This window comes from Microcaecilia unicolor, chromosome 1 (assembly GCF_901765095.1).
Source record: "Microcaecilia unicolor chromosome 1, aMicUni1.1, whole genome shotgun sequence".
In the NCBI taxonomy this organism is placed as follows: Eukaryota; Metazoa; Chordata; class Amphibia; order Gymnophiona; family Siphonopidae; genus Microcaecilia; species Microcaecilia unicolor.
The window spans coordinates 239493563-239511206 of record NC_044031.1 but is presented as its reverse complement, the minus strand read 5'-3'; the positions used below and the strand labels follow the sequence as shown (position 1 = coordinate 239511206).

General features: G+C 47.2%; 1 protein-coding gene across 5 annotated transcripts in view; it reads left to right on the top strand.

Annotated features, from left to right (window-relative positions):
* LOC115471274 overlaps positions 1-17644 on the top strand; it is a 171053-nt gene that overhangs the window by 23229 nt on the left and 130180 nt on the right. For all 5 annotated transcript variants that reach the window (XM_030205002.1, XM_030204978.1, XM_030204984.1 and 2 more), the window contains exon 3: positions 5277-5345. In XM_030205002.1, the coding sequence (XP_030060862.1) occupies positions 5277-5345 (69 nt within the window). The remainder of the gene's footprint in view (positions 1-5276; positions 5346-17644) is intronic.

Here is a 17644-nt window from a genome sequence, read left to right as displayed (position 1 = left end):
TCTCAGTTGATAACACCCTCATCCTCCCCGTCTCATGTGCCCGCAACCTCATCGTCTTTCCACCAAAACCCACTTCTCCACTTCATCCACTTTCTATCTCAGTTGATAACACCCTCATCCTCCCCGTCTCATGTGCCCGCAACCTCGGAGTCATCTTCGACTCCTCCCTCTCCTTCTCGGCACACATCCAGCAGATAGCCAAGACCTGTCGCTTCTTCCTCTTCAACATCAGCAAAATTCGCCCTTTCCTCTCTGAACACACCACCCAAACTCTCGTCCACGCTCTCATTACCTCTCGCCTTGACTACTGCAACTTACTCCTCACCGGACTCCCACTTAGCCAGCTATCCCCCCTCCAATCTGTTCAGAACTCTGCTGCACATCTTATATTCCGCCAGAATCGATATACTCATATCACCCCTCTTCTCAGGTCACTTCACTGGCTTCCAATCCGATACCGCATTCAGTTCAAGCTTCTCCTTCTTACCTACAAATGTACTCAATCTGCTGCCCCTCACTACCTCTCTACCCTCATCTCCCCTTATGTTCCCACCCGAAACCTCCGTTCACAGGACAAATCCCTCCTTTCAGTATCCTTCTCCACCACTGCCAACTCCAGGCTCCGCCCATTCTGCCTCACCTCACCCTATGCCTGGAACAACCTTCCTGAGCCCTTACGTCAAGCCCCCTCCCTGCCCATCTTCAAGTCTCTGCTTAAAGCCCACCTCTTCAATGCTGCCTTCGGCACCTAACTCTTACCTTCAGGATATTTATTTATTTTATTTTATTGCATTTGTATCCCACATTTTCCCACCTATTTGCGGGCTCAATGTGGCTTGTCCCAATTTGACTGCCCCTATCGAATTGACTACTCACTTGTCCTTTAGATTGTAAGCTCTTTGAGCAGGGCCTGTCCTTTTATGTTAAATTGTACAGCGCCGCGTAACCCTAGTAGCACTTTAGAAATGTTAAGTAGTAGTAGTGAAACCGGATATCTACACCACCATGCAAAACGGAAGTGAGACTTCATTAGAACATTGGTGGTGCCTTTTATTTATATAGATGTTTGTATGTTTGGGAAGTTTGCCAGGTGCCCTTGGCCTGGATTGGCCGCTATCGTGGACAGGATGCTGGGCTCGATGGACCCTTGGTCTTTTCCCAGTGTGGCATTACTTATGTACTTAGGTGAAGAAAGTGTGAGATGTTTTTTTTTTAACACAAGAAATAAACCATGATTAGGTGGGGATTGTACTATAAAATGTTTCTTGCTGTTTTGGGTAAAGGTTAGGTTAAAATTGACTTTAAAATTCTATATATAGTAAGTTTTGCATTAACTTCTATGGGGGGAAGTGGAAGCAACCTGGAGATTCAGTTAGGACAGTCAAGATTCTAAAACAGATAAGTCACGCGTCATCCTATTCAGACAATGTGGTGGCAATGGACAAAGTTGTCAGTCTTCGGGTTGGGTGATCAATTTTAAAAAGAGCAGACTAACTCCATCACAGATGCTGGAGTATCTGGGCATTCTGTTTGACAAAGCATGGGAGAGGATCTTCCTCGCTGAGTGCAGGAGATCGAAGCTGGTTCAACAGATTCGTCTTCAGTTAGACCCAGGGTCTGGGACTACGTTCAGATTCTGGGGTCAGTGATGGTGGTGATAGAAGTGGTGCTGTGGGCAATGACACATATGTGGCCATTACAGGAGTTTCTTCTCAGCACTGGTCTCCGGTGTTGCAAAAGTACTACCTTCATCTTACTTGAACGCTGGTTGCCAGACTGAATATGCAGTGGTGGTTGTCACCCAGAAATTTGATCATTGGAGCTCCCTTTCCGATAACACAATAGGAGTTTGATCATTGGAACTCCTTTTCCGATAACAGAATGGGAGGTGGTGACAACGGACATTAGCAAGTTGGGTTAGGGAGCTCATTTACGAGTTCCATCTGACATAGGGCAGCTGGACAGAGCAGGAGTCTCTGTGGTCAATAAATTGCTTGCAGCTCAGGGCAATTTGTAATGCCATGTGACTTCTCTCCCTTTCTTGTGGGGGCCCCTTTCCGAGTTTTCTCCAACAATGCAACAGTAGTGACTTACATCAACCAACCCACGTGACCCACAGTTGTCTGATGGTGGTGGAGATGGCCTCCCCCATGAGTTGGGTGGAGAAAAATCTTTGCTGCTTGTCAGCAACTCACATCGTAGAGTCCTTGAACGTGGAGGTAGACTTTCTCAGCTGGCACTCCTTTGACCCAGGAGAATGGGAACTGTCCAGCTGGGGGTTTCAGCTGATAGTGGACTGATGACGTTCTCTGCCTCTGGACTAGATGGCGACTAAAAAGAATGTCAGAGTGCCCAAGTTCTTTAGCCGTTGGAAAGAACTGGGCTTATTGAGGATTGATGCCCTACTGCAGCCCTTACTGGAGACACATCTACTGTACGTCTTCCCTTGTTGGCCCTTGGTAGACCAGGCATGTGTTGAACAGGATTGCATTGCACTTGGGTCAAATAATTCTCATAGCCCTGGATTGGCCGTGGTATGTGGACCTGATTCAACTGCTAGATGGGGTCTTCTCCATCTTCCTCAGGTACACGGTCTGCTGATATGGTGCTCTTGGAGAATCTGTGCTCCTTTGTTCTTATGGCTTGGCTGTTGAAAGGGTTCGGTTGAAATGAAAAGGTTATTCTGGTTTGGTCATTGCTACCTTGCTTCTGGCTTGGAAATGCTCTACATCCGTGGCGTATGTGAGGGTGTGGAGGACGTTCGACGGATGATGTCCTGAACACTAACATTCTCCCTTCTCTGCTCAGATCACACACATTTAGCATTTCTCCAAGCAAATCTTCAGAAAGGATTGGTGTTGGATTCTCTAAAAGTTCAGGTTGAGACTCTAGCCTATTTCAGGGACTGACTATAGATGGTGTCTCTTGCAGCACACCTGGATATTGTTCGATTCTTGCGGCCTCCTTTTTGTAAGCCATGTCCAGAGTGGAACATTTAATTTAGTCCTTTGGGCTCTTCTGAAATCTTCTGTTGAGCCACTCCGTAAGGCCTCCTTGAAAGATCTTATGCTAGAGATGGTGTTCTTGCTGGCTGTTGCATCAGCACTTAGTGTTTCAGAGCTTCAAGCTTGCTCTTGTTGGGATCCCTTTCTTCACTTTCAGAAGTGGGGGTCTCCTTGAACACAGTTCCTTCCTTCTGAAGGTGGTATCAGCATTTCATCTCAACCAATCTGTGGATCTTCCATATTTTTGCAGAGAGGATGAAGAGGCTCAGTATTCTTCCTTGAAGCTTCTCGATATGCAAAGTCTTCATTAGATATGAATGAGTTTCACAGATCATACAGACTGTGCACTTTTTGGTAAACAGAGCCTTGGTCTCATGGCTTCCAAACCCACAATTGCTAGATGGCTGAAGGAGACTATTGCATCAGCTTATTTGCTTATGGGGAAGCAGGCTCCTCAAGTTTTAGGGCTCGTTCTAGAGGTGTACAGCAACATCCTGGGTGGAGACTACTTTACTGTCTCCAGCGGATATTTGCAAGGCTGTGATTTGGTCAACCTTGCATACCTTTACCAAGCACTACATTTAGGGAGGATGTTGTGGTGTGTTGGTCAACACTGCATACCTTTACCATTCACTACAGGGAGGAGGATGTGGTGTGCTCAGAAGCTAGTTTTGGGGCTTCAGTCCTTAGGGCAGCGGTGCCAGGATCCCACCCACGCTAGGCATTGTTTTTGAATATTGCACAGGTTCTGGAATAGTGGGAAGCTATGTGATAGAAGGAGAAATTAGGTCTTACCTGATTATTTTCTTTCCATTAGTCCTTCCAATTATTCCAGAGGCCCGCTCAAAAGGCTAGATTTGCTAAGCGGCGCTATGGGTGCTTTAGCGTTTTTAACGCACGTTAAACGCTAATGTGCCCATAGAAATGTATAGGCATGTTAGCGTTTAACACGCCTTAAATTTACAGGCTCGTTAAAAACGCTGATGCACTTTAGTAAACGTACCCCAGCGTTTCTGAGATGTTTAGTCGATGCAAAGTAACAAGTCAAATAATGGCTGTTACCTTTCATGGTTCCTTCCTGCATATCTCTTGTTCTCTACAAGTTGTACAGAGATGAGAGAGGTCCATGCATGTTTGATTGTCTGGTTAGTGTTAGGTTAGTGAGTTGTTTAAAATTGTCATGTTTATTCTGAGTTTCTCCTTATTGCTTATCTACGTAAATATTGAGGAGCTGGAATAGTGGGAAGGACTAATGGAGAGAAAATTATTAAGGGGTCCTTTTACTAAGCTGCAGCAAAAAGTGGCCTGTGGTAGTGTGGGTGTGTGTTTTTGGTGTGCACCAGACTTTTAACTGTGTCTGGGGAAAGGGGGCTATTTTTCAGTGGGACAGGAAAAGGGCCTGTGGTAAAATTGTAACCAGCGCACACCTATTTACGGCCTGAGCACTTAACGCCACCCATTGATCTATTGGTAAGGGCTCATTTGCTACATGCGCAGTGACCAGTCGGCGTGCACCCACTGCCAGTTAATGCTGGAAATGCCACGCGCAATAAGACATTTTAAAAAACAAATTTGTACTGGTGGTAGGGGTGAGCACCAAATCCAAAATTACTGCCGGGGGTGCGCACTAGCCTGGCAGTAATCTTGTTTTGGCGCACACGTAGAGCCTACTGCGCCTTTGTAAAAGGGCCCCTAAGTAAGACAATTTCTCCTTGTTCAGTTTTATTGTTGGAGCTATACATGTGTAAGAAAAATTACACACAACACACATGACCTGCTGAGTGAAGAGTTACTAATAAGAGATAAAAGCTATAAAGTGTGGATGGGTAAATTTGGGCAGTGAAAGTTTTGTGTACTGTATGATTAGTGGAAAGGGACTATACAATTTGTTTTCAAAACTTTGGATTATAGAGAGATGTTTTGAGTTTGCTATTTTTCAAATGCATTTTTCTGAAAAATGTACTTTTTTATTGATACACATTTCTCATTTTTTAAAGATGTAATAGTCCATACCTGAAGCTGAAATTTTGCATGATTATGCAAATAATACCCCTCTTTCTTGTGGTATAAATAAGTCACATACCCCACTTTTGTTCAGTTGCTCACATATATATAAAAAAAAAATCTTGTAATTAGGTGTTTATAAAATTGGTAGAAAGCTTTATATATTTTTTAAAGTATTGCCTTAAAATAAGGATGACTGTTTAAAAGTAATGAATAACTGTGTATCCTGGAAGTAACAATTAAACTGTGGTGTGTGTTTTTATTTAGATTTGCAAAATATCCTGTGCATCTGCATTAAACTTGCAGACCCATTTCCTTGGATTTAAACACAAGAAGGTAAACTAATTTTTATGAATTCAAAGAGCATATTTTGAAAAATGTTAAGTACTATTCTGAACTTTATATAAATGTAGAAACACAACTGTGTTCTTACGTCCTGGTTTTAAAATACTTTCTTCTATTCAGTGCTTTATGGTAGTGTATTTTGTAAACAGGGTATGCTCATCATAAATAGAAGGTGCCAAAGAAAAGCAAAAAAAATGTTTGTAAAGTATGATATAACAGATACATCCAGCTAAATGGTATGCAGAGTGTTAGTAAAGCAATGATTCATGGTAACTGTGATTCAGTTTGAAGGACAGTGATAGCTAAGTTGAACTGTGCATCTAAAACTGGATAATGATTTCATGACGCTAATGCCTCTGCTTTCCATCCCTGAAGAAGCTAGCATTTTAGCTGGTCAAAGTGTGTATTGGTTAATTACTGAAATCTCGTCAAGTACATTGAAGGTGACTTATAGAAATATCAAATCACTTCTGTGTTTTTATAAGCCTTTAACATTATACTGTCAGTTCTTAAATGTTGCTTTGGAATACTTCCAGTTGTATGCAAAAAGGCATGCTTTCAATCAGTCCTTAACTGAACAGAAACTGGTACAGTCTACATGGTAGAAAATTAAGCATAATACTTTCTGCAGTTTTTAAGGAATGTTTATAGTTAACAGATTCAGAATAAGGAAACAGTGAATGTGGCAAGTGCAAAGGTTTGCTTTGGACACCTTTTTTCAGTTAGTACTTTGTAACAGCTTCCAAACATTTTCTGCAGCTAGCTAAGAACATTCATATATTTTATCATGGAATTTTTCCTCATTCTTTCTTACAAACTCTCTAGTACAGAAATATTGTTAGGTCCCCTTTCATGCATGACATTTTGAGATATACCTACAGATTTTCAATTATTTTCAAGTCTGGAGATTGTGAAGGACATTCCAAAATGTTCATCTTTATTTTCTCAGTGTTTCGTGGTTTATTTACAAGTATGTTGAACAGTACCTGGGTGAACCTCTTCAGATTTAGGTTATTTTTCTTTGGAGTGTTCCAAAAATGTCCCACAGATAAAAAACTGTCTTTATTCTGAATGCACTATACTGTTTATATGTGTGTGTGTTGTAACTATTTGAAATAAAAAGTTTCAAAAAAAAGGGGCTGTTAATAAATTCCAATAAATAGTAAAAAAATAAATATATGTTTTGAAGTCTTGTTGAAATAGCCAACCTTTCTAAAGCTTACAGGGTCTTCATTAAGTTCTAGGATTCATTGATATTTAGTTTAACCCATTCTTCTTTCCACTTGCACAATATTTCCTGTACCACTGACTACCACACAACCTAAAACATAATAAATCTACCCCCTCTTCAAATGCTTCACCAATTTTTTCCGCCAAATGTGTCTTGTGTATTTGTGCTCCAACAGTTCCTTTTTTGTTTCCTCAGTCTAAAGTACTTCATTTAAAAAAGGTTTCAGGCTTATCAGTGTTTTCTATTGCATTCTTTAGATGACAACTTTATGGTGAGATACTAGAGAAGGATTTTCTTCTGACAACTCTCCTATGTAGGTCATTTGCAACAATATTGGTTTTATTGTCAATCTGACAATTTTTTGTGCAGGTCTGTACTTTTTTTTTGGTCTTTCAGACTTGTTTTGGCTTCAGCAGTTCCATGTCACTTCCATTTCATCAGCTTCTGTTCATGTAGGGATTTGTTTAAGCATATAGTTTAACTGGGATGCATAAATGAGCATATAACTTATGATATAACAAAAGATTGCCAGTTATTGTGTTTGATCCAAGTGCTTTTTGAAGACAGCTCTTTCCTAGTCATCTACTATACTAGTCCTGAATAAATGGGTTATTCCTGCCTACCAGCAGATTGAGACAAAAAAAATATTTATGAATCCCTGCACTGTGTAGCTCCAGCCAGCTCTCCAGCAGATGGTAGATTGGCATAGCATGCAACTGTTGTGAACTACTGGGCCTGTTTGGAGATCAGGTCACCTCTCTGCTTTGCACGTGACTGAAGGAGTCACTGGGGAGTGTTAAGCAGTGGCTGCACCCAGAACAGCAAGAGCAAGTCTGAATACTGCTGGGAGCAGTGGCAGCAGCATAGCGGGGCTCAAGTCTGTGTGTGGTACCATTGGATTGGTGTGAGATCAGAGTAGGCGAACCTGAATAGTGTTTTTTAGTGGCGCAGAATGGAGGTTCTGGTTGAATGTGCCAAACATTACTTGTGCTGTGGGAGCTCAGAGTAGTGTGTGACCTGCTGCAGTAAAGCATGTACCATAGGTAGGAAATTTGGCAGGCCAGGCCAACTCCAGAGGCAGGGGAGCGGAGTTCAATGTAAGGAGCACTATTTTGGTATGTCTGCAGCCCATGACGCTGATATTTTGCAGATCGGATCCTTCAGTGTGCCCTCAACTGGACTGTGCTGGAGAATGAGTTGAACGGGCAGCTTGGTGGGAGCTGGCTGAAGGCCCCCTTTCCTCAAATGAAATGGCTCTTAGCAAAATTTGTGCTTCTGATGTGCCAGGCCTTCTTTTTGTTATGTCAAGTACAGCTCAAAGAAAAGACAGCTGAGGAGGGATATGATAGAGGTCTACAAAATCCTGAGCGGAGTGCAAAGGGTTAACATGGATCGATTTACTCTTTCAGAAAGTACAGAGACTAGCATACCATAAAGTTACACTGCAATGCTCTTAAAAACAAATAGGAGAAAATGTTTTCACTCATTGCATTGTTTAAAGCTCTGGAACTGATTTATTTACCGCTTTTTTTTTTTTTTTTTTTTAAAGAAATTCACCCAACGGTGTGCAGCAAGAATAAGTCGAACATAGACAAGAGATAATTACACCAGTAATCATATTCAAACAATACACATTATGGCATAGTATGCTACTTACAATGTCCATGTAGCACACATTAAAACATTTAAGAATATAGCATAGGGTATAAATGAAGGTGGAACATATAAATAGGAGTTAGACAGAAATGAGGGTGACTAACAAGGGAAAATTGTACATGAAATCAGAAAAGATGCAGGAAAATGATTTCGGGTAGAGAGGAATGCTAAGGTTAGGACACTAAATCAGGCATGGACATTATTCAAAAATACCATCTTGGAAGCCCAGACCAGATGCATTCCATGTATTTGCAAAGGTGGAAAGAAGAGAAAATGACAGCCAATATGGTTAAAAGTTGAAGTAAAGAGACTATTACAGCCAAAAGATTTCCCTTCAAAGAATGGAAAAAGGACCCAAATGACAAAAATAAGAAACAACATAAGTACTGGCAAGTCAGATGCAAAGCATTAATAAAGAAGGCTAAAAGAGAGTATGAAGAGAAACTTGTCGCAGAGGCTAAAACTCACAGTAACAACTTTTTCAGGTACATCAGAAGCAGAAAGCCTGTGAGGTAATCCATTGAATCGTTAGATCACAAAGGAGCAAGATGGGTGCTCAGGGAGGACAAGGCCATAGTGGAGAAACTGAATGAATTCTTTCCTTTGGTCTTTACGGAAGAAGATGTAAGAGATCTGCCTGTACCGGAAATGTTTTTGAAGGGTGATGATGCGGAGGAACAGAAAGAAGTCTGTGAACCTGGAAGATGTACTGATCCAAATTGACAAATTAGAGTAGTAAATCACTTGGACCAGATGGCATACATCCAAGGATACTCAAAGAACTTGAGCATGAAATTGCTGATCAGCTGTTGTTAATATGCATCCTATCTTTAAAATTGTCCATAGTACCTGAAGATTGGAGGGTGCCCAATGTGATGCCGATTTAAAAAAAAAAAAAAAAAAAAAAAAGGGTTCCTGGGGTGATCTGGGAAATTACAGACTGGAAAGCCTGACGTCAGTGCTGAGCAAAATAATGGAAACTATTATAAAAAATAAACTGATAGAACACATAGACAAACATGGTTTAATGGGACAGAGTCAATATGGTTTTAGCCAAGAGAAGTCTTGCCTCACCAGTTTGCTTCATTGAAGTCGTGAATAAACCTATAGTTACAAAAATTGATTCATATTTGAGGGGTTCCACTCATCTCATTCAGATACTTCAGACATTGAAGATTCAAAAAGAGTCCATACAGTTAATAACCATGGACGTAATATCATTTTCTCCGAGGACAAGCAGGCTGCTTGTTCTCACGACCGGGTGACGTCCGCGGCAGCCCCCACCAACCGGAAAAGGCTTCGCGGGACGGTCGGCATGCAGGGCACGCCCACCGCGCATGCGCGGCCGTCTTCCCGCCCGTGCGCGACCGCTCCCGCCAGTTCCTTTTTTTCCGCGTCTGGAGAGAGTCGTGCTTTGCCGCTCTCTCTGCTTTCAGCCGCCGGAAAGTCGATCGCGTTTACGCGGATCGTTGTTTTTTCTATTTAATTTTTTGTTACCGCCGGTTTCCCTTTTCTTTTTCAAAAAAAAAAAAAAACCTGAGCGTGTGGAGCACGCGCTCCCTTTTTCCCTCGTTTCCAGCGGGGACGCCGCGTTGCGGCCTAGTGGCCGCACGGTCGTTTTCTTTTTTCGAGGTGTGATTTTCGCCACCATTGACGACTTTGACTTCGCCGACGCGATTTTTCCGTCGATGTCCTCGAAGGTCCCGAGTGGATTTAAAAAGTGTGGTCGCTGCGGCCGGCCGATCTCGCAGACCGACACCCACGCTTGGTGCCTCCAGTGCCTCGGGCCGGAGCACAATATCAAGTCGTGTTCCCTGTGTCTCGGTCTCCGGAAACGGACTCAAGTTGCGAGGCAAGTTCTGCGGGACCGTCTTTTTGGAACTTGCGCCGGGCCCTCGACGTCGACCTCGACGGCATCGGTATCGACGCCCGGTCCTTCGGTACCGGTATCGATGCCCGAGACATCGGCACCGATGGCATCGACCCCAGGAGAACAGGTCCCGTCGGCCCGCCGGTCCGCCGGCGAGGGTGGAGGTGAGCGGCCGCGTGGGCAGTCGGCCCCGGTCACTCCCTCAGCCCGTGGTCCACGGGACCGAACCCTGTCTGACCCGGCTCCTCGAGACCGAGGGGGATCGTCCTCCTCCTCCTCCATACCTCCTGGCGCCGGTGACGCGCATCGAAAGAAGGACAAGAAGCGTCGTCACCGGTCGCCTTCGGTGCATCCGGACATCTGAGAGGAGCCGACGCCGAAGCGTCATCGCCAAGAGGAGAGGTCCCCGTCGGTTGTGGAGGTACCGACGCGTCAGGGTTCCGGCACCTCGGTGCCGTCTCCTGGCCCCCATCAGCTTCTGGCACCGACACCCCTACCGGTCCCACCGCCTTTCCCGGCAGCGGGCCTGGACGAGTGCCTCAGAGCCATCCTTCCGGGGATCCTGGAAGGGCTGATGCGCCAGGCTGTGCCGGCGCCGGGGGTGCTTGCGCCCTCGGCGCCGATGTCTGTGGCGCCGGCGAGCTCTAGCCCGGCGCCGGGGCCGTCGACACCGCCGCCGCTTGCGGCGCCGGTCTCGACCGCCACGCAGGTGGAGTCCCCGTCGATGGAGGGAGCTCCGTCCCCGCCGACGCGGGAGTCCACCGCTCGACGACACCGAGACCTTGGTGCCTCGACGTCGAGCCGGGCCCGGTTCAGGACTCAGCTACATGAGCTTATGTCCGATACCGAGGATGAGGCCTCGTGGGGGGAAGAGGAGGACCCTAGATATTTCTCCTCAGAGGAGTCTACGGGCCTTCCCTCGGACCCCACGCCTTCACCGGAGAGGAAGCTCTCACCTCCTGAGAGTCTCTCCTTTGCCTCCTTTGTGCGGGATATGTCTATTAGCATTCCCTTTCCCGTGGTCTCTGTGGAAGAGCCGAGGGCCGAGATGCTCGAGGTCCTCGACTATCCATCACCACCTAGAGAGTCCTCCACGGTGCCGCTGCACAATGTCCTCAAGGAGACACTGCTTCGGAACTGGGTGCGACCGTTAACTAACCCCACCATTCCCAAGAAAGCAGAGTCCCAGTACAGGATCCACTCTGACCCAGAGTTAATGCGGCCCCAACTGCCCCATGACTCGGCGGTCGTGGATTCTGCTCTCAAGAGGGCACGGAGTTCGAGGGATACTGCCTCGGCGCCCCCGGGGCGGGAGTCTCGCACTCTGGACTCGTTTGGGAGGAAGGCCTACCAATCCTCTATGCTCGTGACCCGCATCCAGTCATACCTGCTCTATATGAGCATCCACATACGGACTAATGTGCAACAGCTGGCGGACCTGGTCGATAAGCTCCCGCCGGAGCAGTCCAGGCCTTATCAGGAGGTGGTCAGGCAGCTGAAGGCGTGCAGAAAGTTCCTGTCCAGGGGTATCTATGACACCTGTGACGTGGCATCTCGTGCTGCGGCCCAAGGTATAGTGATGCGCAGGCTCTCAAGGCTGCGTGCCTCTGACCTGGACAACCGCACCCAGCAGAGACTGGCCGACGTCCCTTGCCGGGGGGATAACATTTTTGGTGAGAAGGTCGAGCAGCTGGTGGACCAACTGCATCAGCGGGAAACCGCCCTCGACAAGCTCTCCCACCGGGCGCCTTCAGCATCCACCTCAGCAGGTGGACGTTTTTCCCGGGCCCGGCAGGCTGCGCTCTATTCTTTTGCAAAGCGTAGGTACAACCAGCCGGCCCGAAGGCCTCGCCAGGCACAGGGACAGCCCCAGCGCGCTCGTTCTCGTCAACAGCGTGCGCCTAAGCAGCCCCCTGCGCCTCCACAGCAAAAGCCGGGGACGGGCTTTTGACTGGATCCTCGGGAACATAGCCGCCCTCAAAGTGTCCGTACCGGACGATCTGCCGGTCGGGGGGAGGTTAAGTTTTTTTCACCAAAGGTGGCCTCTCATAACCTCCGACCAGTGGGTTCTCCAAATAGTGCGGTGCGGATACGCCCTGAATTTGGCCTCCCTGCCTCCAAATTGTCCTCCGGGAGCTCAATCTTTCAGCTCCCATCACAAGCAGGTACTTGCAGAGGAACTCTCCGCCCTTCTCAGCGCCAATGCGGTCGAGCCCGTACCACCCGGGCAGGAAGGGCAGGGATTCTATTCCAGGTACTTCCTTGTAGAAAAGAAAACAGGGGGGATGCGTCCCATCCTAGACCTGAGAGGCCTGAACAAATTCCTGGTCAAAGAAAAGTTCAGGATGCTTTCCTTGGGCACCCTTCTGCCAATGATTCAGAAAAACGACTGGCTATGTTCCCTGGATTTAAAGGACGCATATACTCACATACCGATACTGCCAGCTCACAGACAGTATCTCAGATTCCGCCTGGGCGCACGGCACTTTCAGTATTGTGTGCTGCCCTTTGGGCTCGCCTCTGCTCCACGAGTGTTTACCAAGTGCCTCGTGGTGGTAGCGGCCTACCTACGCAAGCTGGGAGTGCACGTGTTCCCATATCTCGACGATTGGCTGGTCAAGAACACCTCGGAGGCGGGAGCCCTCCGGTCTATGCAGTGCACTACTCGACTTCTGGAGCTGCTGGGGTTTGTGATAAATTACCCAAAGTCCCATCTCCAGCCAACACAGTCTCTGGAATTCATAGGAGCTCTGCTGAATGCCCAGACGGCTCAGGCCTACCTTCCCGAAGCGAGGGCCACCAATCTCCTGGCCCTGGCTTCGCAGACCAGAGCGTCTCAGCAGGTCACAGCTCGGCAGATGTTGAGACTTCTGGGTCATATGGCCTCCACAGTTCATGTGACTCCCATGGCTCGTCTTCACATGAGATCTGCTCAATGGACCCTAGCTTCCCAGTGGTTTCAAGCCACCGGGGATCTAGAAGATGTCATCCGCCTCTCCACCAGTTGCTGCACTTCACTGCTCTGGTGGACCATCCGGACCAATTTGACCCTGGGACGTCCATTCCAAATTCCGCAGCCCACGAAAGTGCTGACGACGGATGCATCTCGCCTGGGGTGGGGAGCTCATGTCGATGGGCTTCACACCCAGGGTCTGTGGTCCCTCCAGGAAAAGGATCTGCAGATCAACCTCCTGGAGCTCCGAGCGATCTGGAACGCACTGAAGGCTTTCAGAGATCGGCTGTCCTACCAAATTATCCAAATTCGGACAGACAATCAGGTTGCAATGTATTACGTCAACAAGCAGGGGGGCACCGGATCTCGCCCCCTGTGTCAGGAAGCCGTCGGGATGTGGCGTTGGGCGTGCCGGTTTGGCATGCTCCTCCAAGCCACGTACCTGGCAGGCGTAAACAACAGTCTGGCCGACAGACTGAGCAGAGTCATGCAACCGCACGAGTGGTCGCTCCATTCCAGAGTGGTACGCAAGATCTTCCGAGAGTGGGGCACCCCCTCGGTGGATCTTTTCGCCTCTCAGACCAACCACAAGCTGCCTCTGTTCTGTTCCAGACTTCAGACACACGGCAGGCTAGCGTCAGATGCCTTTCTCCTTCATTGGGGGACTGGCCTCCTGTATGCTTATCCTCCCATACCTTTGGTGGGGAAGACCTTACTGAAGCTCAAGCATGACCGCGGCACCATGATTCTGATAGCGCCCTTTTGGCCCCGTCAGATCTGGTTCCCTCTTCTTCTGGACTTGTCCTCAGAAGAACCGTGGAGATTGGAGTTTTCCGACTCTCATTTCACAGAACGACGGAGCGTTGCTGCACCCCAACCTTCAATCCCTGGCTCTCACGGCCTGGATGTTGAGGGCGTAGACTTCGCTGCGTTGGGTCTGTCTGAGGGTGTCTCCCGGGTCTTGCTTGCCTCTAGGAAGGATTCCACTAAAAAGAGTTACTTTTTCAAGTGGAGGAGGTTTGTCGTTTGGTGTGAGAGCAAGGCCCTAGAACCTCGTTCTTGCCCTGCGCAGAACCTGCTTGAATACCTTCTGCACTTATCAGAGTCTGGCCTCAAGACCAACTCAGTAAGGAATCACCTTAGTGCAATTAGTGCTTACCATTATCGTGTGGAAGGTAAAGCCATCTCTGGAGAGCCTTTAGTCGTTCGATTCATGAGAGGCTTGCTTTTGTCAAAGCCCCCTATCAAGCCTCCTACAGTGTCATGGGATCTCAACGTCGTCCTCACCCAGCTGATGAAACCTCCTTTTGAGCCACTGAATACCGGCCATCTGAAGTACTTGACCTGGAAGGTCATTTTCTTGGTGGCAGTTACTTCAGCTCGTAGGGTCAGTGAGCTTCAAGCCCTGGTAGCTCATGCTCTGTATACCAAATTTCATCACAACAGAGTAGTGCTCCGCACCCACCCAAAGTTCCTGCCGAAGGTGGTGTCGGAGTTCCATCTTAACCAGTCAATTGTCTTGCCAACATTCTTCCCCAGGCCGCATACCCGCCCTGCTGAACGTCAGTTGCACACATTGGACTGCAAGAGAGCATTGGCCTTCTACTTGGAGCGGACACAGCCCCACAGACAGTCCGCCCAATTGTTTGTTTCTTTCGACCCTAACAGGCTAGGGGTCGCTGTCGGGAAACGCACCATCTCCAATTGGCTAGCAGATTGCATTTCCTTCACTTACGCCCAGGCTGGGCTGGCTCTTGAGGGTCATGTCACGGCTCATAGTGTCAGAGCCATGGCAGCGTCAGTGGCCCACTTGAAGTCAGCCACTATTGAAGAGATTTGCAAGGCTGCGACGTGGTCATCTGTCCACACATTCACATCACATTACTGCCTCCAGCAGGATACCCGACGCGACAGTCGGTTCGGGCAGTCGGTGCTGCAGAATCTGTTTGGGGTGTAAATCCACCCTCCAGGACCCGAATTTATTCTGGTCAGGCTGCACTCTCAGTTAGTTGTTCTTCGTAGGTCAATTTCTGTTGTACCCTCGCCGTTGCGAGGTTCAATTGACCTGGGTTCTTGTTTTGAGTGAGCCTGAAAGCTAGGGATACCCCAGTCGTGAGAACAAGCAGCCTGCTTGTCCTCGGAGAAAGTGAATGATACATACCTGTAGCAGGTGTTCTCCGAGGACAGCAGGCTGATTGTTCTCACCTACCCTCCCTCCTCCCCTTTGGAGTTGTGTTTCATATTTTATTGCTTGTCATTCAACTGGCGGGAGCGGTCGCGCACGGGCGGGAAGACGGCCGCGCATGCGCGGTGGGCGTGCCCTGCGTGCCGACCGTCCCGCGAAGCCTTTTCCGGTTGGTGGGGGCTGCCGCGGACGTCACCCGGTCGTGAGAACAATCAGCCTGCTGTCCTCGGAGAACACCTGCTACAGGTATGTATCATTCACTATATACAAAGATACCACATAAAGAGGTTTTGGACCTCATCAATAGACAGCTGAATCAGTTGGATCTTTCATCAGACAAAATCGACCTTTTAAATCAGATGACAAAGATAATCATTACTAAAAAACATATGCTGAGGAGAGAATCCCTAGAAATACTTGCAGTTAACAACCAGGTGGAGTCTTATATCACTTGGCACAGATATTCATATCACTCCCCTGGTGACTCTATCAACGTGCATAGGTTTAATCATCGACTAAAAACCACCTCCACCCTAATGTTGTAATTGCAATAATAATAACTTAAATTCTCACACTAACATGTGCAGATATATAAATGTACAAAAAGACACTTAGCTTATGGAGCATGTATACTCCACAATTCAGACTGGCATGTGTAGAAGCCCCGACAGTGCCTGTTTCGCTATGCTTCTTCTGGGGGGAACCTCACACCATTTAGCCTGATAAAACAAATCACAAAGTGTCACATATATATTTCAACCCAACTGCAGGTATTCTAACAACATTCTTTTTCACTAACGCGGACTTACTGTATTGTGTCTGAGCGCAGCTTCTTGGCTGTCAATATAAAATGGCGCCTCTGTTCGCTTAAAACCAACGGGCTACCGGAAATGACTACTCGTCATTTCCGTGACAGAAGAACTTAGGTGCTTACATGAAACTACCCCATTGCAACATTGTGTTGAGACCATCTGGTTCCACCGTATTCAACTGGTGTATCCAGAAGGTCTGACGTTGTAGCAGCTTCCTGTTGAAGTCGCCTCCTCTTATTGCTGGATCAACACGTTCAATTACTTTACATTTAAGATCTTCAAAAATGTGGTCCTTAGCCACACAATGCTGGACTAAAGGGGCACCAAAATTGCGTGCATTAATCCTCGATCTATGCTCTATCAATCTAGCATGTAGCGACCTGGTAGATTTACCTACGTATAACTTGCCGCATGGGCACTTGATGTAATATATTATGCCCAGAGTACGACATGTTGAATATTTTCTTAACTTGTACATTTTACCATTGTATAAAAAATGGTCACCCTCTTCTGTGATCTCACATGTCTTACAATGATGTCCCGTTTTTACCTGCCTATCAAATTCATTATCATGTGGTATAGCTGGTAAACAAGCTGGACTTAAAATCTCCTTTACGTTCTGGGATCGGGAAAAGGCTGTCCTCACTGTGTAGTTCTCAAAAAGGGGATGTGATCTCATTACGTCCCAATGACGTCTAATAATGTCCGCTATTGCTTCCCCTCTGGGGACATAACGTAGCACACAGGTTAGAAAGGTGAGTAGCGGAGTGCCTCAGGGATCGGTGCTGGGGCCGATTCTGTTCAATATATTTGTGAGTGACATGGCCGAAGGGTTACAAGGTAAAGTTTGCCTTTTTGCGGATGACACCAAGATTTCCAACAGAGTGGACACCCCGGAGGGAGTGGAAAACATGAAAAAACATCTGAAGAAGCTAGAAGAATGGTCTAACGTTTGGCAATTAAAATTCAATGCGAAGAAATGCAAAGTGATGCACTTAGGGAGTAGAAATCCAAGGGAGACGTATGTGTTAGGCGGGGAGAGTCTGATAGGCACGGACGGGGAGAGGGATCTTGGGGTGATAGTATCTGAGGACCTGAAGGCGACGAAACAGTGCGACAAGGCGGTGGCCGTAGCTAGAAGATTGCTAGGCTGTATAGAGAGAGGAGTGACCAGCAGAAGAAAGGAGGTTTTAATGCCCCTGTATAAGACGTTGGTGAGGCCCCACCTGGAGTATTGTGTTCAGTTTTGGAGGCCGTACCTTGCGAAGGATGTTAAAAAAAATGGAAGCGGTGCAAAGAAAAGCTACGAGGATGGTATGGGATTTACGTTCCAAGACGTATGAAGAGAGGCTTGCTGACCTGAACATGTACACCCTGGAGGAAAGGAGGAACAGGGGTGATATGATACAGACGTTCAAATATTTGAAAGGTATTAATCCGCAAACAAATCTTTTCCAGAGATGGGAAGGCGGTAGAACGAGAGGACATGAAATGAGATTGAAGGGGGGCAGACTCAGGAAAGATGTCAGGAAGTATTTTTTCACGGAGAGGGTGGTGGACGCTTGGAATGCCCTCCCGCGGGA